Source organism: Pelodiscus sinensis, chromosome 3 (assembly GCF_052426305.1).
Source record: "Pelodiscus sinensis isolate ZL-2025 chromosome 3, ASM5242630v1, whole genome shotgun sequence".
Taxonomy (NCBI): Eukaryota; Metazoa; Chordata; order Testudines; family Trionychidae; genus Pelodiscus; species Pelodiscus sinensis.
This window is the reverse complement of record NC_143054.1, coordinates 123361914-123388046: the sequence shown is the minus strand read 5'-3', so window position 1 is coordinate 123388046 and position 26133 is coordinate 123361914. Positions and strand designations below refer to the sequence as shown.

The 26133-nt window shown below is 40.0% G+C and overlaps 1 protein-coding gene across 2 annotated transcripts in view; it reads left to right on the top strand.

Moving 5' to 3' along the window:
• The window catches only part of THBS2 (thrombospondin 2), a 52388-nt gene that overhangs the window by 8970 nt on the left and 17285 nt on the right, over positions 1-26133 (top strand). For both annotated transcript variants that reach the window (XM_025184058.3, XM_006121970.5), the window contains exons 5-15: positions 10506-10702; positions 11561-11701; positions 12092-12188; positions 13502-13672; positions 15767-15943; positions 18187-18360; positions 18843-18970; positions 19095-19247; positions 20971-21189; positions 24789-24896; positions 25739-25898. In XM_025184058.3, the coding sequence (XP_025039843.3) occupies positions 10506-10702; positions 11561-11701; positions 12092-12188; positions 13502-13672; positions 15767-15943; positions 18187-18360; positions 18843-18970; positions 19095-19247; positions 20971-21189; positions 24789-24896; positions 25739-25898 (1725 nt within the window). The remainder of the gene's footprint in view (positions 1-10505; positions 10703-11560; positions 11702-12091; positions 12189-13501; positions 13673-15766; positions 15944-18186; positions 18361-18842; positions 18971-19094; positions 19248-20970; positions 21190-24788; positions 24897-25738; positions 25899-26133) is intronic.

The following is a 26133-nucleotide window of genomic DNA, read 5'->3' as shown; positions in this document are numbered from 1 at the left end:
GTTAGCATTATTCCTCATGGAAAGAGGAGTTACTACTTCAAAATAACCATCCCCTTATGTTGAAATACTGGGCTTGGTAGTGTGGATGCTTTGCTTGTTATTTCAAAATAAGGGGAGTTATTTCCAAATAACTCTCTAGTGTAGACCAGGGCTTAGAAATTAAACCTTTTGTTTCAGCATGCTCCTGCATCAGCCTTCATACATGGTTAAAAGCCTAGACAGAGCTGTCCTGTGTTCAGTTTACAATAAAATATTGGCTTGTACAGAATGAAAATACCATCTTTTATATTAATTATATCACATATCTGTTGATATCATTTAAATCAGGACCCAGAAACAGCTGTCCAAATTGAGTAATCCCAGCTGTTCTGCACAACAAGTAGCCACTTTGATATTTCCTAAGGATAAATTCCTGATTATTAATGGAAGTAACTAAGTGAGAGGACCTCAGCAACAGGAATTTAAAAAATTCATCCAAATTTTAACATAATTGGATAACACTGTCCAAATGGATAAGACTGTGAGGATCTGGATGAATGGGTAATATTTCTTTTAAACCCAACAATTATTATGAATATGTGTATCACAGACTCATTTGAGTTTTACCCAGCGTTTGGATAGACTATTGTTACCCCAGAAAATCATATCTTCTATTTGCAATGCATAATGATAATAAATGAAACTGAGGAAAGCTAGTCCACCCCACTTTGTAGTCTTACACAGAACTATAGCACTTAACCATTGTCTTTTCCATGTGTATATGAATGTTAATAGTGCATATGGCCATGCTTTTAATGTCACCTCAGGGATATCACTGTAAGGATACACTAAAACAAAAATAGTTAACTTTGAGAAGATGATAATTTTTACCTATTTAGCTAAGAAATTATCATATTTGTTCCATTCCTCCAAGTCCTTTATTCCACAGATAGGATAGTTTGCCTTAAAAAGATTGTATATTTCTCCACAATACTTATTCCTAAATATTTTAACAATTCCTTTGCCCATTTAAATGTAGATAACGGACAACAATTTGTTTTGACCCTTTTGGGAATATTAATGTCTAAAATTTCAGCCTGATACCTGCTCAAATTCTGGAGTCAATTGTTCTTCTGTTTGTAACAAGGCTTCTGAATCCTGCAAATACAACAAGGCATTGGCAGGATGCAAAGTGATTTTCTGTTCTAATCCAGAAGGCTTTTAAATATTCTTTACCAACGGACTATTTCTTCATATTTGTTGCCAATGGTTCCATTGCCAAAGCAAACAACAAGGGGAATATGGAGCAGCCCTCAAGGGAATTGTAATGGTGGAAATGTAGGTAACTAGGGGCTTTGGTAATCTACACCTCTTGGTGGCAACTGAGCTGGGGTTTTGAGAACCTGAGTGCTACCTAAAGTGGCAGCAAGGCAGCTAAGTTCATTCGTAGATTTAGCTCTTAGACACAACAGTGATGGGTGTTTTAAACTTTGTAGATTTGAAAGTAGAGTGTCTTTAGGCAGCATAAGCATCAAGGTATAGCCTTTGAAGGTTGTGGCACATTCCATTTAAGCAGGATCCTTTGCTCAAGTTAGGCAAGGACTCTAGCAGGATAAGGGGATACCCTATTCTTCCCACCATTGCTGAATGGCAAAAAGGGCAAGGGAGAATGAACTTTGTAAATATCAAGCTCACATGGAAACCGAGAGTCGTGGTAAACCATCTGATCCATAGGGCAGAGCTCTGAAATCTAGAGTAACTGATGTATTTAAGAGACTAACAGACCCTTCTCCACCTAGATGAGGCTACACTGACATAATCTGTTGTGCCAATGCAGAGGGGCTCTCCAGATCTTCTCTACTTGTGTTGGAAGAGTACCAGAAAGGGAAATAATTTCATCAAAAGTAGATTGTATCATGGCAGAAACCATGGAATCAAACTATGAAGAGAAAGTAGAAACAAATTTGTGATAATGCTGCATGCTGATACTAACCTTAGCTGGAGTACCTTGCACACATCAACAACTGCAGTTGCGTAGTCAACTACAGAGTTGTTTTGTTACAAGTGTCCCCCCAACAATATCTGTCAGCTATGTCTAGGACACAAACACAATATCTGCAAATCAGGTACATTACACAGATTTTTTTTTTCACCCTCTCCAGAAGCTGGTCGGTTAGTAGACTAATTAATGGTCTGATTTGTATTTTACAACATTAAAATGAACAGACTGGAATTGAAATTTCTCATTCAAATATGTGAGGTGGAGTCACATTATTTTGTGGCATGTATGTGAAACATGTCACATGCATAGTAGCAGCTTGTAGCTTTATGGTGCTGCCCATGTATTTTAATTACCACAGTTGAAAAGCCATTGGTGATATATTACTCACTGTACTAAGGGTGCATATACACTGCACCATTATTTCGAGATAACTAGCGTTATTTCAAACTAACAATGGGAGCGCCTACACAGCCATTCCGTTATTTCGAAATAACTTTGAAATAACAGACGGCTTGTTCCAAATAAACCTCATTCTACGAGGAATTGTGCCTGTTCTGAAATAGCTATTTCAAAATAACATGTGTGTGGACGCTCCACTGCTGCTATTTTAAAATAGTCCCTCACCAGGGCCATTCTGAGTTATTTCACCTCCTGGAGCTCTGAATCAAGCTAGCACCTTCACATCAGGGAAACTTGCCTCAGGCTAATTTTGAGGCTTCTCTGTAGTGTAGACGTACTGTTTCAAAATAAGCTATTTTGGAATAACTATTCTGTAATAGCTTATTTCAAAATAAGCATGCAGTGTAGACGTACCCTAAGAAGAGTAACACACCCCTAACTGTGCCGCATTCATTAATGCATAGCACTGTATTGATGGGATGTGACATTCTGTATCTCAAGTCATCTTAGTGATCTGATGTTGAGTTAAAATATGAAAGGAACACCAGATTGCTACTCAGGAGAAGCCTGTATATGCCTCTTCTCGTGTTAGGTATATATTGCTGTTCTAGCCCTATTATCATATGGGGGAAGGCCACCTTCCCTTTATGCACTTTTGCTCCCTATTTGTGACAGGAAGTGATTCTTTCTGCTGCAGCTGTTGGTTGGCACCTCTCACTGCATGGAATCCTGCAGATATGCAGGAAGCTGCTTGCAAGCTCAACAACGAGGCTTCTCTCTAAGCTGGCATGTGTGCCTGCCCTTCCTCTTGGCTGGACTTTACCTTTCCACATAAGGTTGGTGGAGGAACAAGGCTAGGGTTTTGAGGCTACATCTACACTGCAGTGCTATCAGGATACCTCCGGTATCCCAAAATAGCTATTCCTCATCTTTTGAGTGTGTTCATTATTTTGAAATATAATGGGCTCACTATTCTGACATCCCTGTAAACCACAAGGAATAAGGGACATTTTGGAATAGCGATTTATTTGGATTAAGCTATTTCAAAATCAACTCAAAATAAACTACACAATTTGCATAGCCCAAATTGCATAGCTTATTTCGAGCACCAGGTGCAATGTAGATGCACCCTGAGGGTACGTCTTCACAGCAGTGTTATTTTGGAATAAGTGACGTTATTCTGAAATAACATAGTCTACGTCTACACTACAAGCAGTTATTTTGACATAATGTCAAAATAATGTTGAGCTGGAGGACTTCTTACTTCAACTCCTGTAACCGTCATTGTACAAGGAATAAGGGAAGTCGGAGGAAGAGTGCTCTATTTTGAAATAAGTGCTGTGTAGACGCTCCCTGTTTCAAAATAAACTACACATACCTAGAGGTATGTCTACACAGCAGGGCTAAACTTGAAATAAGCTACACAACTTGAGCTACGCTAATTGCATAGCATAAGTCAAAATAGTTTATTTAGAATTTGGGCACATTTACTCAGCACTTATTTCAAAATAGAGCACTCTTTCTCCGACTTCCCTTACTCCTCATTCAGTGAGGGTTACAGGAATCAGAGTAAGAAGCCTGTTATTTTGAATTTATTTTGAAGTAATGGGCTTGCTCTGTAGACACGTAATACTTTATTTCAGAATAACATCTGTTAGGGTATGTCTACATTTCATTCTTCTTCTGAGAGAGGAATGAAAATGCAGACACCCGAAATTGCAAATGAAGTATGGATTTAAATATCGCGTGCTTCATTTGCATAATTGTGTTGTGGCACTATTTCGAAATAGCGCTATTTCGAAATAGTGCCATAATTCGATAATGCAAATGAAGTGCGGGATATTTAAATCCACACTTCATTTGCAATTTCAGGTGTCTGCATTTGCATTCCTCTCAGAAGAAGAATGAATGTAAACATACCCTTATTTTGAAATAACGCTGCTGTGTAGATGTACCCTAGATGTATTTGGTCAAATTTTGCAGGTTCAAGTCTTACTTAGGAACAATTTTACATTTTATTTGAAAACTGTTTAAAATACACTGAGAGAACTGAAAAATTTGGAAAATGGGGAGGTTGAGGGATGTGTTCCTAGAGCCTGGAGAGAGATAGGAATGGTTGTTCCTCCTTTGGACACTGGAGAGAGTCAAGAGATGTAAGATATTGGATCAAGGTGTCCATGGGAACATTGAGGAGGCAAGAGTACAGAATGGCTCCACTGCTTCATGGACTGTTCTATGCACCCATGGAGCCAATATTAGCAGTTCTTGTTGCTTTCTATGTGAAACTAAAAAGAGCATAGTTTCAACTTTGTGATCTGTGACATTTTGCAGAACACTTTTTGGGATCTAAGAAAATCTATCATGGAACAAACTTTCAGATTATGCTCCAGGACCTTGGTACTTCAGCACAAACCTAAATTAGGTTTCATATAAAACTATTATCTATTTATACAATTTCTGTACTTTCAGGGAAGAAAACAGCTAGTTTATCCATGATATAGCTTCATGCCAAGACAAATCACTTTAAATTAACAGCACAAACCCTCATCAAGCCCCAGAAGCTGGTCTATGCATTGGCTCAACATTCACCAAGTGTGGCTGAAGTATGGATCATCTTGGATCCTTGGCTGCCTCTGGATGTTCAGAGGCAAGAAACCATTGTCCCATTTCCACTTGATTAGCTTGTAACGTATTCTATAGGACTTGGACCTTCAGTTGCCCCAGTTATCCATACCTGTGTTACCTCTAGATTGGATCGGAGGCTATACCTACGGAACTTCAGCTACTGCAGGATGTGGCTGTCCACTTACTAAGAGAAATTTCTTGCTGAGCTAACTGACTCCAGATTTAAATGTGAAGGGCTGGAGGGCAGGACTTGTTAGTGAAATGCCCTAATCCGTGGGCTTTTCAGGCAGTGGCCTAAATTTGCTATCAGTGCAAGGTCTGCATATTTCAATCCCCTTTTGAGAGAGTGAACTGACCGGAGAGGTGATCTGGGAGGGAGCTATTGGGTTGATGGGTGGAGGAGCCTCACTATAATGTCGTCATTGTGTGTATTTTAAAAATGATTTATACATGTGCACAGAGATTTGGAGAGGCACGTTTATTTTATGTATTTATCTAGCTTTTTTAAACTCCCACCCTCAGCCAGGTCAGAGGAATGAGATTTGTATTTGGGGAAAGATGCACATTTTTAGCTTGATATCAATGTTTTCAGTTTTCAGTTTCAAAGCACCTTTTTCTTCAAAAGTGAATTATCTAGCCCTTGAGAAATGAGCGGGAAGCCTGCCATATAGAACTACTTCCTTAGAAATTCCCAGGTGTCTTCTTTCTCTGGTTGCCAAGAGGGAGTAGGGAGTGTACATGGAAAGCTTCTAACATAGCTTATGACTGAACTCTCTGTTGAGATTACAGATTTAATGTTCTTAAAATGCTCAGGTCAAGTGAAAAATTGACATTGGCTTGACAAGTATGAAATCAGTGATCTGAAAAGTTTCACATGCGGAGTCATGGATACCTTATGTTTCAACCTGGCAAGAAAATGGAATTCATTTCGTGGAATCAAAAAGCAATTGAAATAAAGGGAATTGCACCACAGATGATTCTGGTCCACCAAGCTGTATCTCTAGTTTCTTTCTGTTCGTTGCTCAGATGCAAATTTCTGTAACGCTGATAACTGGAAACAATTCAATATAGCCGGTGTCACAGGGCATTCACAAACTATGTGTAACTAAGAATCAGCACAGTTTTTCCTTCATTCTAATCACATGGTGTGGCTATTGAGCTGAGCTGAGGAATGGTGCTGTTACGTTTGTGACCATAGGCTGTATTGCAATCACTGGCTCATTTCTCCTTTGGAATGTTTAAGAAAGGACCGAATAGCCAAATTGGCCTCTCTAAGCTCTGGTTCACCTTACTAGATTGAGGTACCATATTTACACTAAGTATAGTGATTGCATCTTCACTGCAAGGCAGAGAAGTAAAACTTCCCATATAGCAGAGATCAATATTGGGTCACGTCCTGTAGCTGTTATTCACACACAACTCCCTTTGACGGCAAAAGGCGTATTACGTATGTAAGGAATGAATAGACACCGAGTAAGGACCTCAGGTGTGCAGAGAAGGATTTTAGTTCCTGTTTACCATTCTTGTTTGTTAAAAATCAGTTTCATTAAATAAAATCTTTTGGCAGAAAGAGAGTCATCTTGCCCCGAAATTGTTTGGAAGAATTATTGCTGCTGTTTTCTGGTGTGCTGATTTCCAGCCATTTGCTATACCTGGGAAGAACTTTTAAAATGTGACTTCAGAACTCTTCTCCAGCCTTTGTGCAATCACCCCTACATAATGCACCATTGAGTGCACTTTGAAGAACATCTGCTTTCGTGGGGAACATCTGAGCTGCCTAGAGCCAATTTCTAGACCGGCTTTCGCTGAGCCTGTAGTTCATTCCAGAGTTTCCATGTCTGGATAACAGCTCCTATGAGGGCTCTCACCAGCCAGTGTAACATAGGCTATAACTGTTCTGCAGAGCTTACAGCAACTCAGCTGCGCTGATGCAGCTGTGCTATTATAGTGCTGCTAGTGCAGATGCTATCAGTTGACAGCAGAGAGGTCTTCCATCAGCTTAATTGCTCAAGCCCCCATGAGTGTGGTATCTATGTAAGTGGGAGGCACTCTCCTGCCAACATAGCACTGTCCATACTGGCGATAAGGTGGGTGAAAACTTTTGTCACTCAGGTGGGTGGCTTATTCACATTCCTGAGTGATGGAACTTACACTGACATACGCTATAGTGTATGCTGTGCCTTAGACTAGATTGGCGACATCTATGAATTGCACTGGGGCCTGAATCTGACTCCAGAAATGTCACGGATTGAGGGGTGGAAAGGTTGCAAAAGCTGTTTATACTGTGCTCCCCTTTAGAAATGCACTGCTCTTAAATATCTAAGGGCACAGCTACACTACAGCATTATTTTGAAATAACTCACGTTATTTCAGAATAACAAAGTGAGCATCCACACAGCAAACCAGTTATTTTGAAATTATTTTGCAATAACAGGCTTCTTATTACAGAATAATAAGCACTCATTTTACAAGGAATAACACGTATTTTGAAATAGCGGTAGTATGGACGCTCCACTTGTGCTATTTTGAAATAGCTCCTCCCCCACACCATTCAAAGTAATTACTCCCCAGTGCCTCTTGGGGCTCTAAATTGAGGTACTGCATCCACATTAGGAGAGCCTGCCTAAGACTAATTTTGGGTGTCCCTGTGGTGGAGACATGCTATTTTAAAATAGTTATTTCGGGAGTTGTTATTCCAGAATAACTTATTTTGAAATACCCTTGAAGTGTAGACATTCCCCAAGAGTCTGGCCTTCGCCCTTTCAGTCCTTTCAAAAGTAAACAATAATTGGAAGATAGACTTGGGTTTCATTCAGTTTAGGTCCAGGTTGCTCCCTCCTTTTAATCTTGTGGGGGACTGATTCTGTAGTCTTCTCACTGGCAAAACCTCAAGTGTCTTAAATACAAATTTTGCTTGCAGAAGGGCACCAAAAGTCAGTCTGGACTGTTGATTTTCAGTGATGATACCTAGTGGTTTCCTTTGTTTCTGCCATCATTTTCATTGCAGTTTAATGATCAAGCCTTGGATTACTTAGACCTCACATTGAGGTGAATATGTGCACTTGCTAGGAAATCCCAGAACACATCAGCTGTCACTGGTGGCATCAGTAGAAAAACAGAGTTTTCAGTGCCACCTGTTAGTTAATGTTGCAGCTCAGCTGGTGTCTTACTGGTTTTGGCATGTTCACCTTATTTATGCCTGGTTTTATGGGTGACATTTTAAAGTTTCTTGGTAGGGAAATGAAACTTCTCCATTACACAAACACACAAAGCTGTTTGCAATGATTGCCATGACAGAGACTAAAGGGAGAAAGAGTTAGGGTCAACTACTTCTCAGGCTGAAGACAGTGAGAGATTTGTCTTTCTCTGCAACAGAAATAATTGAGGACCCATAGGATATGTCTACACTGTTGTCAGGAGCATGCTTCCTAGCACAGATGGATGGATGTGGTAGCTCTGCTCTTGCTGGTGATCTAAAAGTAGTAGAGCATGTGGGGTAGAGAGCTTGGCTAGCTGCCTGAGAATAAACCCCTCTGGAATCCCTAGGTCTGTACTAGCTCAATTTGTCACCCATGTTATCCCAGTTATGCTGCTATTTTCAGTGAAGGAGCTAGACTAGAGCTAGTGCATGTTGGACTAACTGGGCTTGGAAGCATGCTTCCATTCAGTGCAGGTGGTTGGGTGTGTGTGGGGCTCAAGTCAGGGGGTGGAGGTGCAGGGCAGGAGATGGGAGGCTCAAGACGGGGTGGGAATGCAGGAGTCAGGGCAGGAGGTTGGGTTTGTGGGGGGCTCAGGACAGGGAATGGGGGCGTAGCTTTCTGGGGCTGACTGAGGTGCCCGGGGCCATGCTGCCAAGCTATCAGCTCCCTGGAGCTGGATGGGAAGGCAGGAACTGTGCTGACCAGGAGGTTGCTCATGGGGCTGGCCCATGGTGGTGTGGACCACTCTGCTTGGGGGCCAAGGATGTATGGTGGCTGGAAACATCCAGAACCCCACCTCCAGCTGGCCACTCTCTTACTGTTTTGTCTGCCTCCTGTGGTCATTCTACAGTATTACTGTCCCTGCTAGCAGATCCCTCCCTTTGCATTTTATGGGAAACAGTAATATTCCAGGCATATCCCAGTGTCCTGGCACAACCAAACCCTCATCTTACTTTAAGTTATGATAATAGGAAGTTTCATCCCAAATTTGGTGGTCCTATCTCTTACTGTTTAGGAGTAGTTCTTGAACAGACTCACAGACAGACAAACGGACACATAAACTCTCCCAAATATATTATAGATGTCCTTCCAGATGATGACTGAAAAACATTGGCAGGTTAGTGTGGGATAAACTATCCAGTAGATAAAATAAAAGTCTGGTGCAGCAAAAAGGCTGGCAAAGTTATTCAAGCAGAGAAACTATCCAGATATCCAAGTTATCCAAGCACTACTTCTTTGGCATTGGAGCTGGGATAAATTCCTAGCTGGTGCAACTAGCATTACTTCCTTTCTGGGTGCAGAGGGTTGTACCAGTAGGGAGAGAGGGTTGGCTGGACTGCAGAGCTTTTTGGTGATTCCTTGGTACAGAAGTGCTATAAGAGTCTGTCAGCACTGCAGTTAAACAATTATAGCTAAGCCATGTCAGTTGACTCCAGCTTCTGGATCCTGGGGAATGGAACTATTTAATTGCAGTATTGACATTCTGGCTTTGACTGTAGCTGAGGTTCTGGGACCCCATCGGGGGTTGGGTAGGTCCCAGAGCCTAGGTTACCATCTAATCCTGATAGTCTACACAGCAATTAAACATCCCTGTAGTCCAAACCTAGTGAGCGTAAGTCATCTGACACCAGGCAGCTGCGGGTGTTTAGCTGCAATGAAGACATAGCCTAAGAAGCTATCCTCAGCTGGGTTAAGTTTGAAGAGGCACAAGGCTGCTATCAGAAGTGCATGGGGGCTGAAGAAGACCTTGGCCAGTGGCCATCCCAGAAATTGGGGGAACACAAAGATGGCTCAAAAGCCACCTTGGCCTCTATCAACTTCTAAGCTGTGCTGCATCATGGTGTCCTCATTAGCAGTTTTTATGGCTATCATTCCTGAAAGTAGAAGGAAGAAGAGTCCTCTGTCTCTGACCCAACTGGAAAGGACAGTTTTTGTTGCCTCATGAAAAATGTAAAACTTCTCAAGTCCTGGAAAAGACTAAATGCATATGGTTTTATGACCTATGTTTTTATTATCTTTTCTTCATAAATGAGTGTTTTCAATTGCCAAGAGTGCCTTTAAATGATGACTAGGTAAGCTGGAGCTGAGCTCTTCATTTTCAAAGGGAACATTTCAAATTGGAAGCAGCTGACATTCAACCCCTCTCTGTTATTCTAGGGTATAATTTAGCCTGAAACTGTTCTAAAAGAGCTGCAGTTAAATCCTACCTACAGGTGCCAGTCTATAATTCCAGCTGTAAGCTGTAATCAGCAGCAGGCTATTGTGTACACAACTGTTGTTTTCCCCTCTCTCCCTACCAGCTGAAGTGAACACCATCAACGAGAGTACGGAAATCCTTCACCTTAGTCCTGCTGTCACCACAGAGTATGTTGGTGAAAAGACAGAGAAGAAGCTGGATTTCTGTGACCGCTCCTGTGAAGAGCTGGGAACAATGTTCACCGAGCTCACGGGGTTGCGCATTGTTGTTAACAATTTGGTTGATAACCTTCAAAAAGTGGTAGGTATCCTTGGACTTAAGAAGCAGAGGATTCAAAAAGGCCAGTTATAGAATGTGGTCTCCTGTGTCTCCCTCTGACCCTTTGGTTACATGTTTATAAAGATGGATAAGTTGTTGGGGGTGCTGTGGCCTACATTTTCAAAGGTGACTACAGATGATTCTGGGTGTCTGACTATGACACATGGGCTTGATTTTCAGAGCCCAAGCTGAGAGCAATATTTTCTAAAAACCAAGTCTTTTAAAGATATATCAGATCTGGTAATCAAAAATCGAAGCACCCAAAATCACTAGTCAAATTTGGCCATACCGCGTATGCATTTGTCTGTAAGTGCATATCAATGAATGTTAGTATATAATTTATATGTTTATAATGGCCACATTCTAGCTAAGGGGCAAACGAATGAATGTGAATGTTATCTTTTTTTCTTTCATAGTTGCAATGTGATAAAGTGTGTAGTTGCTCAAGTCGGTCTCCTTCCTAGTTGTGAATCATGTTCATACTTTCTAATCAAAGCTTTTGTAATTTACTGCATGTCATAGGAGTAGAATTATTTTCCCCTCTGAAGATGATGAACAACATATATTGCAAGGGGGGAACCTTTTATCTTAGATTTTATTGGACAATAGGTAATCATAATATTATTTGACAGAATTGCATTCTGTGTACAGTAACTGATTTGTGTTTTTTCTTCTTGTCTAACGTACATGGATGCATAAAATTGTAAGTTTTCAATCGTATATTAAAGTCAGGTGATTGAGCAATAATTTCTCCTGGTTTTGATTCAAGGCTCTTTGGCTACAAGTCCAAGCACATTAATTAATTAATTAATTCATTCATTTATTTGTTTAATCTTTCAGTCTGAGGAGAACCAAATTATGTGGGAATTGATTGGTCCTAACAAAACTCTAAAGAACCAGTCCGTCTGCTGGCAGGATGGCCGTGCTTTTGCAGATAATGAGAACTGGGTTGTGGATAGCTGCACCAAATGTATCTGTGAGGTAAGACTATGGAAGTACTCCCCCTGTTTCCAAAATAGACGATGGACTGAATCTATCTGGGCTACTCAGTCCTGTTCCAGAATCCAACATTTATTCAGGTCTTGATCCAAAGCTCACTGAAATCAGTAAACAGGTTCCCCATTGTTTCCAATAGGTTTTGGTTTAGGCCCTCACTTTCTAATGAGCAACACTGTAGACTTACACAGGTAACTTGATTTTAACACATTTTATTTTATAACGATCCAACCTCATTAAACAATTTTTTTTTGTCTTTTAAAATGTTGACAAGCAATATTTCTTGCAAGTGTAGGTAGAATTTTTCCTGGTGTCACAGACTTGCTGGTGTTTGAACATGAATATAAGTCAATATGTTACTTTCTGTGTGTGCAGAATTCTAAAACTGTGTGCCATCAAATCACCTGCCCAGCTGTATTTTGTGCCAATCCATCATTTATTGAAGGTGAATGCTGTCCTGTGTGCTTTCATTGTAAGTACTTAACAAAAGGAAAATCCACCTGTTTGGCAGTTTTTTAAAATCCCGTTTTACTTAAAGGGTGGGGAAGGAAGAGTTAAAAACCAGCCCAGCCAAAGAAAAATCATTATTTAAGCATCAGGATAATGAGGTTTAACTGCATTTTTCCTGGCTGCACATTCCATTGTGTAGTCTTTATTTTTCTTTTTCTGTTTTCTTACTATCTAGTTAAAACAGACTTCAGTCCGAGTAGATTGCTGTGCTTGCCATTCCCCTATACAATGTGTTTAGATTTTAGAGACAACTGGGAATTTCCTGCGTTTCAGTGTAATGATTGTTGGAAAGGCAAAGAGTCTCACAAATTAATTTTTTTTCTTTTGATTGCTTTGACTGTTACAACCCTTCATTTATATGGAACAGAATAACAAAAAGATTCATCCAAGTTAGCACTGCAATTTGTGGCTTTCATTTAGGGTGAGAATAGTTTTGGAAATATATCTTGTTCTGGGCTGCAAAAGTCAGGTTGAACCTCTCCAGTCCAGCACCCTGGGGATCTGACCAGTGCTGTACGAGAGAATTTGCTGAACCACAGTATTGCCTAGCAGCATTACCGACACTTCCACTGCTTATTGGGCTCTTAGAAGGCATTTAGGGGTAAATTAGAGCTAAATATCAGTACAGATCACTGAGAGCCAGGTCTGGTGGCTCTAAACAAACTTTATGGGACTGCGGGAAAACTTGGCCATTCCCATGACAAGTAGGCAATCAGCTAACTAAAATCATGTTGGACCAAGGATGTTGCTGGGCCAGAGAGTGCCAGACTAGAGAGGTTCAACCTGTAGTAAAAAAAAAATTGCAGTGCTTTTTAATAGTTTCAGTTTCCTGAAGTGCAATATTTATTGAATTGTATTCAGGTTTCTTATCTATTCAGATCATATCGAGTGAGGGAAAGGAGGTTGTGTTATTGTACTCTCAATCACATGTATGGTTATGTTGTGTTGAGAGATAGATCCAAGCCTCATCTTTTGGATCTGGGTCCCAGCTATGTGGACGTCTTGAAACATAGATTGGGTTAGCTCTTTACAATGGTCACCCCCAGATCTAAATTAACAAAACGTAAAGGGGTTCAGGTCCAGGTATCTGCTTTGGGCCAATCTCTTAACTATGTTTTCTTTTTAAATGACATTCTCTAACTTTTCTGGGCTATATCAGAGCCAGAGATCTAAATAGAGGTGGATAAGTTCTAACAAAAAGACACATGAAGGCAAACATCTTATGACAAAAGGAACCGACAGTGTTAAGGAGGTTTTGCTTCTTCTGATCTGCAGCCAAAGACAGTGACGATGGTTGGTCCCCATGGTCTGAGTGGACAGAGTGCTCAGTGACCTGTGGCTCTGGAACCCAGCAGCGAGGAAGGTCATGTGACGTCACCAGCAACACTTGTAAAGGCTCATCCATCCAAACAAGAACGTGTAGCCTGGGCAAATGCGATAATCGCAGTGAGTGCTGGTATCTCTGCTTATTAATGTTCTCTCTGCTTCGCCCTTTCTAACCATGAAACAAAAAGGAATCCTTGCTTGGAATTCCTATGCACTGATAGTCAGAACTGAATGCAATGAAAGCTGTTACCTGATACTCTGTTAACCAGAAGCCTTTAACCAGCATTGTCCCCAACCACAATACTGCTGCCTAGTCAGGTGTGTGCACCTGTCTCCCGCCTGTCCAGCTGGCCTTTGTGGGGCTTCTGACAGCTGACCTCAGCTGCAGGCACCTCCCCCCCACCTCAACCTGCCTTGAGCTGTTGGTAGCAGTTGGGGGCAGAGCAATAAACTTTGTTATCTGACACATTCAATTAACCAGCAACCCTCAATCCCCATGAGTGCTGGATAGCAAATCTTTCACTGTATATTTTAACACTAATTTACCCATTAGCATGCTATTTATCAAGATATATTTTTGTTCCTTTACTACCCCATCTAATATTCCTCACCTTTTTAATCTAGTTTTTGCCCTGTAAAAGGAAAGATACTGGCAAGTAGAGTCTCTTGCCTTGAGTGAGCATATATGCAGTACTGGCTTATGTGCAGGGGCAGCTAATAGCTTGTGTGTCATTAACACATGATTCTTAGCACAGTCCTTAAGCACAGAAGTATTCTGAACATGGAGAAGAAACACCTGCATTTAAGTGGTCCTCAAAAATTCTTGTGAAATACTACATGATCATATACAAGTCAGACTAACGGAACAATGGTCAGAGAATCATAGAATACTAGGATTGGAAGGGACCTCAAGAGGTCATCGAATCCAGTCCCCTGCCCTCATGACAGGACCAAATACTGTCTAGACCATCTCTGATAGACATTTATCTAACCTACTCTTAAATATCTCCAGAAATGGGGATTCCACAACCTCCCTGGGCAATTTATTCCAGTGTTTGACTATCCTGACAGTTAGGAACTTTTTCCTAATGTCCAGCCTAAACCTCCTTTGCTGCAGTTTAAGCCCATTGCTTCTTGTTCTATCCTCAGAGGCCAAGATGAATAAGTTTTCTCCCTCCTCCTTATGACACCCTTTTAGATACCTGAAAATGGCTATCATGTCCCTCCTCAGTCTTCTCTTTTTTAAACTAAACAAACACAATTCTTTCAGCCTTCCTTCATAGGTCATGTTCTCTAGACCTTTAATCATTCTTGTTGCTCTTCTCTGGACCCTCTCCAATTTCTTCATATTTTTCTTGAAATGTGGAGCCGAGAACTGGACACAATACTCCAACTGAGGCCTAACCAGTGCACAGTAGAGCGGAATAATGACTTCTCGTGTCTTGCTCACAACACACCTCTTAATGCATCCTAGAATCATGTTTGCTTTTTTTGCAACAACATCACACTGCTGACTTATATTCAGCTTGTGGTCCACCGTAACCCCTAGATCCCTTTCTGCCGTACTCCTTCCTACACAGTCGCTTCCCATTCTGTGTGTGTCAAACTGATTGTTCCTTCCTAAGTGGAGCACTTTGCATTTGTCTTTATTAAACTTCATCCTGTTTACCTCAGACCATTTGTCCAGATCATTTTGAATTATGACCCTGTCCTCCAGAGCAGTCGCAACCCCTCTCAGCTTGGTATCATCTGCAAACTTAATAAGTGTACTTTCTATGCCAATATCTAAATCGTTGATGAAGATATTGAACAGACCCCTGTGGAACCCCACTTGTTATACCTTTCCAGCAGGATTGAGAACCATTAATAACTATTCTCTAGTCATGATCATAGTCAATGACTTCTGAACAACTGTTTAAGTATTTTCTTATGTCTTACAACACATTTATTTTTTAATTACCTATCATTTGAACTAATCTACTCTAACATCTCCCTCAGTCCTTTGGTGGTGGTTGTGTTTCATAAGTAAGCTAGTCTCTGATATCTGAACCCAAACGCTGGCTTTTGTAACAGAGAGTAATAAAAGGTGGTACTCCTGTTGTAAAAAGGGGAAAGCTTGTTTGCTGGGGTAGGTTCACAAGTGAATTTCTATTATGCCCCAAGATGGGGCAAGCACTTCCTTATGTTTTGCATTGTTTTTTTTTTCTCTGTCAGTACGTCAAGATGGTGGCTGGAGTCACTGGTCTCCTTGGTCTTCCTGTTCTGTGACCTGTGGTGTAGGTAACATCACTCGCATTCGTCTCTGCAATTCTCCCATCCCACAGATGGGTGGAAAAATGTGTAAAGGAAATGGCCGTGAAACAAAAGAATGCGAGGGAGTCCCATGTCCAAGTAAGTTTGATTACGTCTATACTGCAAAGCTATTTCTGGGTACCAGAAGTATCCCAAAATACCTATGCTGCATCTTTTAAGCAAGCCTGTTATTTTGAAATATAACGGGCTTGCTATTCCAATGTCCCTGTAAATCTCATTCAACGAGCATTAAGGAACGTTTCGGAATAGTGCTCTATTTCAAAATTACCTCAAAATATGCTATGCAATTTACATAACGCAAATTGCGTAGCTTATTTCGAAGTAAGGGTGCACTGTAGATGCACCCTTTGTGAGCTTAACCCCAAAGTGAAAGTCAAAAAGAACTGTATTCCAAGAAAGCAGTGACACAGGATCTAACCTGTAGCTTTGGAGATGGACTATTATAAGCCTATGGTATGTAGTCTCTTGGATCTGTGCCTTTGCTTTGCTTTTTGGGACTGTGGCATTGGATTCAGAAAATAATATTCACAAGCCCTGTGGTTTTGTGGGTTGTTTAGGGGAATGGAAATTAGACATCCAGGGTTCTACTTTTGCCCTTGGTAGAGCCTCAGTTTACCTAAAACCATGCTTATCTAGCTCAGAGGGGTGTTTTAAGGAGACATGGGTAACAATTGTGTTATCTGAGGCTTTGCAAGCTTCTTAAATTGTTATTTGGGTTAAAAAATGATCAATAGTTCCACTACATACTGGGCTCTTAGAAGACATTTAGGGATACATTAGAGCTAACTAACAGCACAGAACACTGAAAGCCAGGACTGGCAGCTGAAAAAAAACCTTATGGAACCAAGGGAAACTTGGTCACACCCATGATAAGTGGACATCTGGGGCTAACTAAAATTATGCCAGACCCCGGATGTTGCCAGACCAGAGAGTACCAGACTGGAAGGGTTCAATCTGTATTAGGAACAGAACTAAAAACCACCCAAAACCAGGCTGGTGTAATTATTTGCCCTATATATAGTGTACACATATAATTTATATTTTTAATAAAATTATCTCTCCCCCCCTATTGCTTTCTTTTTCCAGAGTCAGGTTAGATTTGTTTTTCATTCCGTCCACTTCCTGTTCAGTTTCAATCTGTTTTTACAGTATTTTTTGCCTACTTTTCTCTGTTCACAGTCTGTCCAGTCTGCTATGGAATGTTAAAGTGAAACTGAAAGGTTACAGTTTCACTTTAAAGAATGTTAAAGTGAAAGTTAAACTTCTGAATTCACTGTATATTTGAGCAGATTCACAACAAGGCAAAATGAATGTACTCATCTATGCCCATGAGGCCAAATTACTATAAGTGCCCGGTGTTATATATTTACTGAGAATCATCAGTGTGCTTAGTGCTGTACAAAGCATATGGGAAAACACAGTCCCTATTTTGGGAAGTTAGGTCCTGATTCTGTTACACTAGTGTAATTCTGGAATTACTATACTGAAATCAGTAGAGTTGCACTGTCATAAAATGTGTGTGAAGTCAAAATCAGGACTTGATAGCCTGAGTTAGCTAGGTAGTGCCATTTGGAATACCAAATGAGAGGGAAATTGACAAGTAATATAGATGTAACTTTATTGTAAAAACGTCATGCAATGTAGCAAATTCGCCATCAAATTTTGATAGAAGCAATTTCCTTAAGAAGGGATCTAAATGAAAAAAAATGAGTTCATTGGTTATGTATAGGAGGAAATCCCCAAATGCAGTTAATTGCACTGAGCTAGGTCTTCATCACAAAATGTAAACCAAAGAGTCTCACCATCAAGTACAACTTGAGGGTTTTTCCAGCAGTAAACTCTAATTAGAAACAGCTGGCTCAGAATTGGATATTAACAAAATGACGTCTTAGGTTACCTTTATCATGGAAGAAGTCACAGAGTTCAGAATCGGTATGCAGGTCATATGCTTGGTGTTCTCGAGGGCCCTATTTCCAGCACTTTAGAAATGTAGAATAATAGGAGTTGTTTTAATAACAATCTCATCAGTGAACTTTGAAATGCCAGATGCATCAGTCAACATAAACTGCTTCTGAGCTCTGTAATTGGAAATATACCATATGAAAAGGCATTGCATGTTGTTATCTGTCAACAATGACTAAAATGGCTGAAAAATCCATGTATTTTTTTGGAAATATTGTAATCTCAGTTTTCAGTTGTTCTTTTCTTCCTCTGAGTACAGTTACAAACTGTGTATAGTGAGAGAGTTGCCTTTATTGTACTGAAGATTCTTTGTGGTATGTTGCTCATGCTAATTTCCCCCTTTGTCTTGCATGCTCCAGTTAATGGTAGGTGGAGTCCCTGGTCTCCATGGTCCACTTGCACTGTCACGTGCGGAGGAGGGATCCGTGAGAGGTCTCGTCTCTGTAACAGCCCAGAGCCACAGTATGGAGGAAAGAAATGTGTGGGAGATGTCAAGCAACATGACATATGCAACAAGAATGAGTGTCCAATTGGTGGGTATGCACTGAGTGACCAGCAATTAGCTAATTAGGTTGCAGACTTTGTTATCTCTAGTTATTTATTTCCTGTCACATGGATAGCAACACTAATTGGTACCAGAGAGGCTACATGTATGAAATACATTAATTCAGTCCCTGTTTTGGAAAAATACTTTGCATAAATACTTAAGTCTAATTCAGCTCAGTAAAACTTTATGCTTGTGCTAAATGTTAAGTATTTTCCTGAACAAGAAGCTTTCCTGCATCAAGGTCTCAGTATACTATTAATATAGTGAATTGTTTGTAGCAGTCCATGAACCTAAAAGGAAAAACTTTCCTATATACTTGAAAAGTCAAATATGTGTAATTTGTCTGCATTCCATCATTTTTATCTAGATCCATTTCAGTGAACGGAGAATGTTTTTCTTTAATAAGGTTTACAGTTCTTTACTTTGTGCACTATTACCCTTATTTACATTTTGCTTGTATTTTGACAGATGGGTGCTTGTCAAACCCTTGTTTTCCTGGAGCAGAATGTAACAGTTACCCTGATGGATCTTGGTCATGTGGCCCATGTCCAGCTGGTTACCTTGGCAATGGAACAGTGTGTGAGGATCTTGATGAGGCATGTGTTGGTTCAGCTGTCCATCATCATGAAACATTTCCTTGAGGCTGTTTACAAACATGGTATGGTGACTATACAAAAGGCTAATTTGGTTCTTTCATTTTGCTTCTTTCTTTTCCTGTAGTGTATAGCTGTGCCAGATGTTTGCTTTAAGGTGAATCAAGTCCATCGCTGTGTGAATGCAAACCCAGGGTTCCACTGCCTGCCTTGTCCTCCACGCTACAAAGGAAATCAGCCTTTTGGGGTGGGCCTGGAGACTGCCAAAACAGAAAAGCAAGTAAGTGGTGTTGACGAGACGTCAATGGTTAGGAATATGATAGAAACAGACATTTATCTAAGCATTCCAAATAACTAACATTGTGACAGAATATTTCATAAATCTGGGTAATAAACAAATATAGCCTCAAATAGCTAAGTGCCAAGTTTTAAAATGTATTTAAGCAGCTATGGATGAAGAGGGACACCTAGTAGGATTTTCACAAGCTCCTAGGTTACTAATTCTCCTTTAAATCAAAGGGAATTTGGTGACAAGATGCTTTTGAAAATCACAGTAGGCATCCGTTTCATAGGTGCCTAAATACCTTTAAAAATATGGTCCTAAATGTGGATGCAACTTTTCTATTAATTCAATGATGCATTAGATCTGATTATTCACTGTTCATCACATTGTGTAGTCATTTATACCCGACAAAATGAGTGTAATTGCTACAAGGCTAGAATGGTAGCTGTGTACACCCAGACTTTGCAATCCCTTTTCACAAGTGTAATAGATGATATAGAATGCAATGCAGTGGAGAGTTAGGATGCTTATCTTGATGAATACACCACAGTAAGTGTTGGATGTCATCAAACATCTGTCTGGAGAACTCCCTTTCTAAATGCCAGTATGTCAAGAGGTCAGAGTGTGTGGAAGGGTGGGGGAAAGGAGAGGAAATGATATAGAGGAATGTGATCTCACAGAAAATTAAGGCAACTTCTTTAAAACAGCTGTCATGAGACTTCATCATTCTCTTCCTTTTGAGCCATGGTGTAGTTAACTCAGCATGTGAAGTCTAAATGTATAACGCCTGTTAAAAGTAAGCCACTTAAAACTTACCAGGAAAAACAAAAGAAATAAAGAGGAAAGTTACAGTAAACCTGCTGATTGGATATTTAAAACCATTGTTTGTCTCTCTGATATAAGAAAAAAATGACTACACACCAAGCTATGTCTAGGCTACAGGCTTCTTGCACAAGAGAGTGTCCACACTGCAGAAGCACATCAAAAAAGTGATGTGCTTTTGCGAAAGAGAGCGTCCAGACTGCATGGACGTTCTCTAGAAAGTAAGCTCTGATTGCCATGCACAGAATGGCCACCAGGGCACCTGTGCTTTTTCCTCTTTCCTCTTTTTGTGCCAAAAAGCCCTCTTCCCCATCTACACACACTTTTTGTGAAAGAGCTCTTTTGCAATAAGGTGATCTTCCTCGTGGAATGAGGAATACCTACACTGGAAAAACTCCTCTGTTCTTTTGAATTTTTTTTTAGCAAAACCGCACTTGAGGTGTGGACACTCCGTGAGTTTTTCAAAAAAACTGTAGTGTAGCCATAGCCCAATTGGTAGACTTAGATCATTATATCCTGAAGACCAGTACTCTCAAGGAAGTGGGAGTGTGCAGTTTTTCCTGTCCATAATAAGACCTAATGGCTCCCAGGGAAATGCAGATGGAATAAAAAAAACCTTAAACTAATTGTTTAAATTTATGTATTGAGTAAGGTCCATTTTTACCTGAAGTTATGCTCTTTTTTATTACCAGTTATCTCCAATTGTCAACTGACAAAAAATGTCTGACTTATTCTGCTCAGTAAAATAAATCAGTGTTTCTACAGTCCTTGACCAATTTTTTTTAAAAGTGCCCAAACTGAGGCATCTAAATAACTGTATTGGTTTTAAAAAGTTTTGAGGATCTAGAAACCCCTCCTGATGTCATTAAGTTTGAAGGAGTATGCTCTGTTCTTGCAGGTGTGTGAACCTGAAAATCCATGCCAAGATATGACACACAGCTGCCACAAATCTGCAGAGTGCATCTACCTGGGCCATTTCAGTGACCCAATGTACAAGTGTGAATGTAGAACAGGATATGCTGGGGATGGACGCATCTGTGGTGAAGATTCTGACCTGGATGGTTGGCCCAACAGCAACCTGGTCTGTGCTGCTAATGCTACTTATCATTGCATGAAGGTAAGAAGGAAAGAGCAAAAAAGTCATGATGTCACAACCAATTTTAGTTTTTTATAAATAGTTACCTATTCTTCTTTTCATTATAAAACTGGTGATGGTTTCTATGCAGCATTCTGCTGGTAAGATAACCCCTCTTTCTATGAGATAGACTGGAAGGTATGTTCACTTACATCTTTATGGAATCTTGTATTTCACTGGCTCTCAGTTATCCTATTCTGTAAAACATTTAACAGGAAAAAGAGGGCTCTCCCTTGGATCATTTCTTCTCCCAACCTGTCAGTCCCTTCCCTTTGTAGCAGTAGTCTGTTTCTGTTCTGGGAGGTCTTCTCGGGGACTACTAGAAAGAGTTTTAAAAACCATTATTTGAGAACATCTGACTTTCATGAAAAGCTGTTCTCTAAAGAGTTGAGTGGCAGATGAAGCAGGGCTGCTAAGATAATGGAAAAAAGGTAATTGGTGGTTAGGATAGGTATGTCTAGCATCATCGATGAATTGGGTCTCACCTCAGAAAGGCATTTACACTTGACCTCAACTTTAAGCTCTTGTGCAGACCCACTACTGACATGCTTACAGTTAAGCATATGCTTAAGCACACTGCTGGGTTAGTCTTTATGTAATGACATTGGCTGCAAAGGCCTATGGATGGCATTGCTTTCTCTTGATTGCTCCTTCTCGTTCCTAAATGTGAGCTTAGATTTCTGCCCTGGCCCATGGGTATGTCTATACAGCAAGATTATTTTGAAATAACTAGCATTATTTTGAAATAACTTAGTCTGTGTCTACACAGCCAGCAGTTGTTTCAAAATACTGTCAAGCTGGAGGACTTCTTACTCTGACTCCTGTAACCCTCATTGTACAAAGAGCAAGGGAAGTTGGAGGAAGAGTGCTTTATTTTGAAATAAGTGGTGTGTAGATGTTCCCCATTTTGAAATAAACTATTTCAAAATAAGCTACGCAATGGACGTAGCTCAATTTGCATAGCTTATTTTGAGTTAAGCCTTGCTGTGTAGACATGCCCCATAGGACCTTAGTTTACCTGAGAGTACAATCAACCTGAGCAATGACATCTTGTAATAGCAATTCTGATAGTGGCAACAAAACCAAAGGAACCTTGTCAAGTTCTGAACTAGTCCAATGGGCAAACAAATGAGTAACTTTATGTAGAGACTGCCTGTGTTTGAGGTCAGAGTATTAAACAGGAAAAAAATCCACCCAGGTACAATTACATTGGAGTCAATTATCAGAGGGGTAGCCGTGTTAGTCTGAATCTGCAAAAGCGACGAGGAGTCCTGTGGCACCTTATAGACTAACTGAAGTGTAGGAGCATAAGCTTTCGTGGGCAAAGACCCACTTCGTCAGATGCATGCAGGAAGTGGGTCTTTGCCCACGAAAGCTTATGCTCCTACACTTCAGTTAGTCTATAAGGTGCCACAGGACTCCTCGTCGCTATTGGAGTCAATGGCATTACAGAAGGAATGAACTTGGATCAGTGCCTTATTATTAGAAAGGCAGTACAGATAGACCCTTGCTGAACGCCAGTTTGAGATGCTGAACTTTCTCATGCTGCCTGCTTTCGACTCATTGTAGATGTGGCCAACTCATCAGTTGCAGTTCATATATTCTTTTTGGTTCCTGTCATCAGGACATGCAACATGTTGACTCAAGATGCAACACAAAAGATCTGCTTTCAGTAAGAAAATAATGTGTTGAACACATTTAGAGGAAGCTCATTCCAAAAGTTGACTTGTTTTTCTGTAAGACATACATTAATTTTATAGAAACAATGTTTGATGTAAAAGGTCTTTTTAAAAAATATAAAATATTCTCAAGTAGTAGCACTCATTAGAAATTATCTAGTTCAGTAAATTTCTTTAAAAAATCCTTTCCCTGCCCTGAAAAAGTGATTGAAACATAATTTGTCTAAATAACATTAATATTTTGAATTTAATTTTACTTTTAGTTCTCATTAAGTTTTCATGAATAGACATTTTTCTTCCAGAATTCCTGTACTGAAAAATGAAACATTAGCCTAAATATGATACTTCAGAGGCTAACATTGGATCAGGCATTCAGGGATCATACGTATATATTGAAAAGGTGTCTGAAAAGTTTGGAGGTTCCTTCTGATTTTGATAATGATCCATAATGCTTTTTCCTCAATTTATCTAGATGAACAGAATTTCTTGGGCTTGAAAAATTAGGCAGAAAATCTCAGGATTCCCTGAGATTTCAGCATTTCCTTTTCTGATCCTGGACACAAATGTTTGTGTTATTAGAACAATATTTCTGCAATGTTTTGGCATGTCCAGTTTTGGTTTCAAGCAGAAGTGGAAAAGTGAAAATAAATGAAAAACAATGAGAACAATTTATAATATCAGAAAATGTTGTGATATAGGAAATAGACAAAATAATTTTGACTGGCTTTTTAAATTTTCACTCATTCTTTACCTCAAGGCAGACTGATGACCCAGTATCAGGCATAAATTTGTAATGGTGAGAGTAATTTACCATTGGAACCATTTGCTAAGGATCATTGTGGATTCACTGTCACTAACAATGAAATATTTTTTCTAAAGATCTGCTCTAGGAATTATTTTGGGGAAGTTCTATGCTCTGTTTTATGCAGGAGATCTGACTAGATCATTACAAGGGTCCCTTCTGGCCTCAGAATCTATGAATCCATGTCTCCCTAACTATATTATTTTAAAAGAAAATAGCAGTTAAAATGTTTGATCAGTGTTTCACTTTTTAAATTGTATATTTATTATTTCCTGTTTAAAAATACATGGAGTTATTGCAAGAAATACTGGGTCCTTCGGTCACAAAATTCTGCTCTTTTTTGCACTATTGTAATGCCATTGCGGTATGTTCATGTGACCCCAGTAAATTAAATAGAATTCTATGACTGTAAATAAGAGCAGAATTTGCCTCCATGTGTTTTTGAGTAACTGCTTTCATGAGCTACAGTTTTTGAAAATCTGTACTTTTTTGCCAAATTCAGAAAACTTCACTTGTAATAAACTCTCTTTTCCAATTGTCCCGTGCAAAATAGAAAGGATACATTTGTCTTTTATTTTCAAAATTCTTGGGAATCTATCAGTGCAAAAGGACACACATGTCTCAAAGCTACAGCCCCATGTCTGTCTTTATTGCATTAACTTTCCATATTACAGATTACATCTGAAGATGAGCCTTTTACCTTTCATCTTTCAATTCTGGTTAAAGACAGCCAAAGCCAACCATGTTACATTGTAATCTCCAAAGTTCCTTCATCGGCTTTCCATAAAGATCTCACACTGTCTCTGCGTGTGTGTGTGTTTTTCCTATCAGATGCTCTCAGTTAAAATACACTCTAAACATTCCTTCTAATAAAAGGAAGTTAGAGGACTGGAATGATTTGCAACTTCATTTAATTTATTTTACAGCATGAAAACTGGATGAACTAATATTTTTGGCAACAAACAGAATCTTTAAAATGTACTTGTGATCAATTTTCTCAGCTATGTGTTTTATAGCCTCTTGTGGGCTATATAGTCATCAAGCCCATGTTAAGAGCCTGTGACATAACATAAGAATAATGTACTGATTTTTCTGGACAGGATAATTGCCCCCATCTGCCTAATTCTGGACAGGAAGACTTTGATAAGGATGGCAAAGGTGATGCCTGTGATGAAGATGATGACAATGATGGGGTAGAGGATGACAAAGTATGAAGTTTTATTTAATGGTAGTTTAAAAAAAAGTCTTATCATTTTAATGCAGCTCCCTATGATAGGGTGAGGGGCCCAAACCCATCCAGTGCACGTTGAGTATGCCCCATCTTTCAAGCCACCTTCTGCCTCTAGGCAGTGAGGCCTAAGGTTTTAGTTCACTGATTGGCTCTTTGCTGTAGAGTTATGCTGCCTAGGAGTTGTGTCTATAACAGTCACAAGATTCCCCAGGCTGTAAGACCTAGCAGCCAGAATCCCTAATAATGCCCTGACCTTTGGTGCTGTGAGGCTTAATGGCCAGAGGCAGTAGCACTCCCCTGACTTCCAGGGCAGTGAGGGCCTAGCTGCTAGAGTCAACAGTAACATCCTGACTCCCAGGGCTGTGAGTCATAATGGCTAGAGTTAATAATCTTGGACCATCTCCTAGATGGACGAAGGCTCGAGTAGGGAGAATCAGGACCTCTTTATTCCATCTCAACTCAGGGCTCTGGTAGTGATGAGAAGGCTCATCACTTAGGGCATGTCTAAACTACATCCCTCTTTCGAAAGAGGGATGTAAATTAGACAGATCGAAATTGCAAATGAAGCCGGGATTTGAATTTCCCGTGCTTCATTTGCATAATGGAAGCCACACGTTCTTTCGAAAATGGGTATTTTGAAAGTGAAACTGCCATATACACATGGTTCTTTTCAAAAGAAAAACCCTTTTCCAAAAGATCCTGTACTCCTCAAAAAATTTGCCTAGGTGGAATATGAGGGAAATACTTCTTGAAAAATGAACTAATGCCTCAAACCAATCTGTGATTTACATTCTTAAATCCTTTGCTTTTACTCACTAGGACAATTGCCCTCTTCTGTTCAACCCTCGTCAGTTTGATTATGACAAGGATGAAGTTGGTGACCGCTGTGATAATTGCCCGTATGTGCACAACCCTGCTCAGATTGACACTGATAATAATGGAGAGGGTGACTCATGTGCTGTGGATATTGATGGTGATGGTATGTTCTTATTTGTTAAACCAGACAGAAACTGGTCCAGAATTAGTTACTATTCCAAACTTAATACTTTGCCTTATGGTCTACTGAAGACATGCTAATCCAAACTGAGATTGTCAGTGCTAGTAATCTTGCTTCCATGAGGCGTGAGGGAAGTGGAAGAGAGAGTGTTCTCCTTTAGTCTTCCTGCAGTGTGGACAGCACCAAAAATCAAGTTAAGGCACTTCAACTTCAGCTA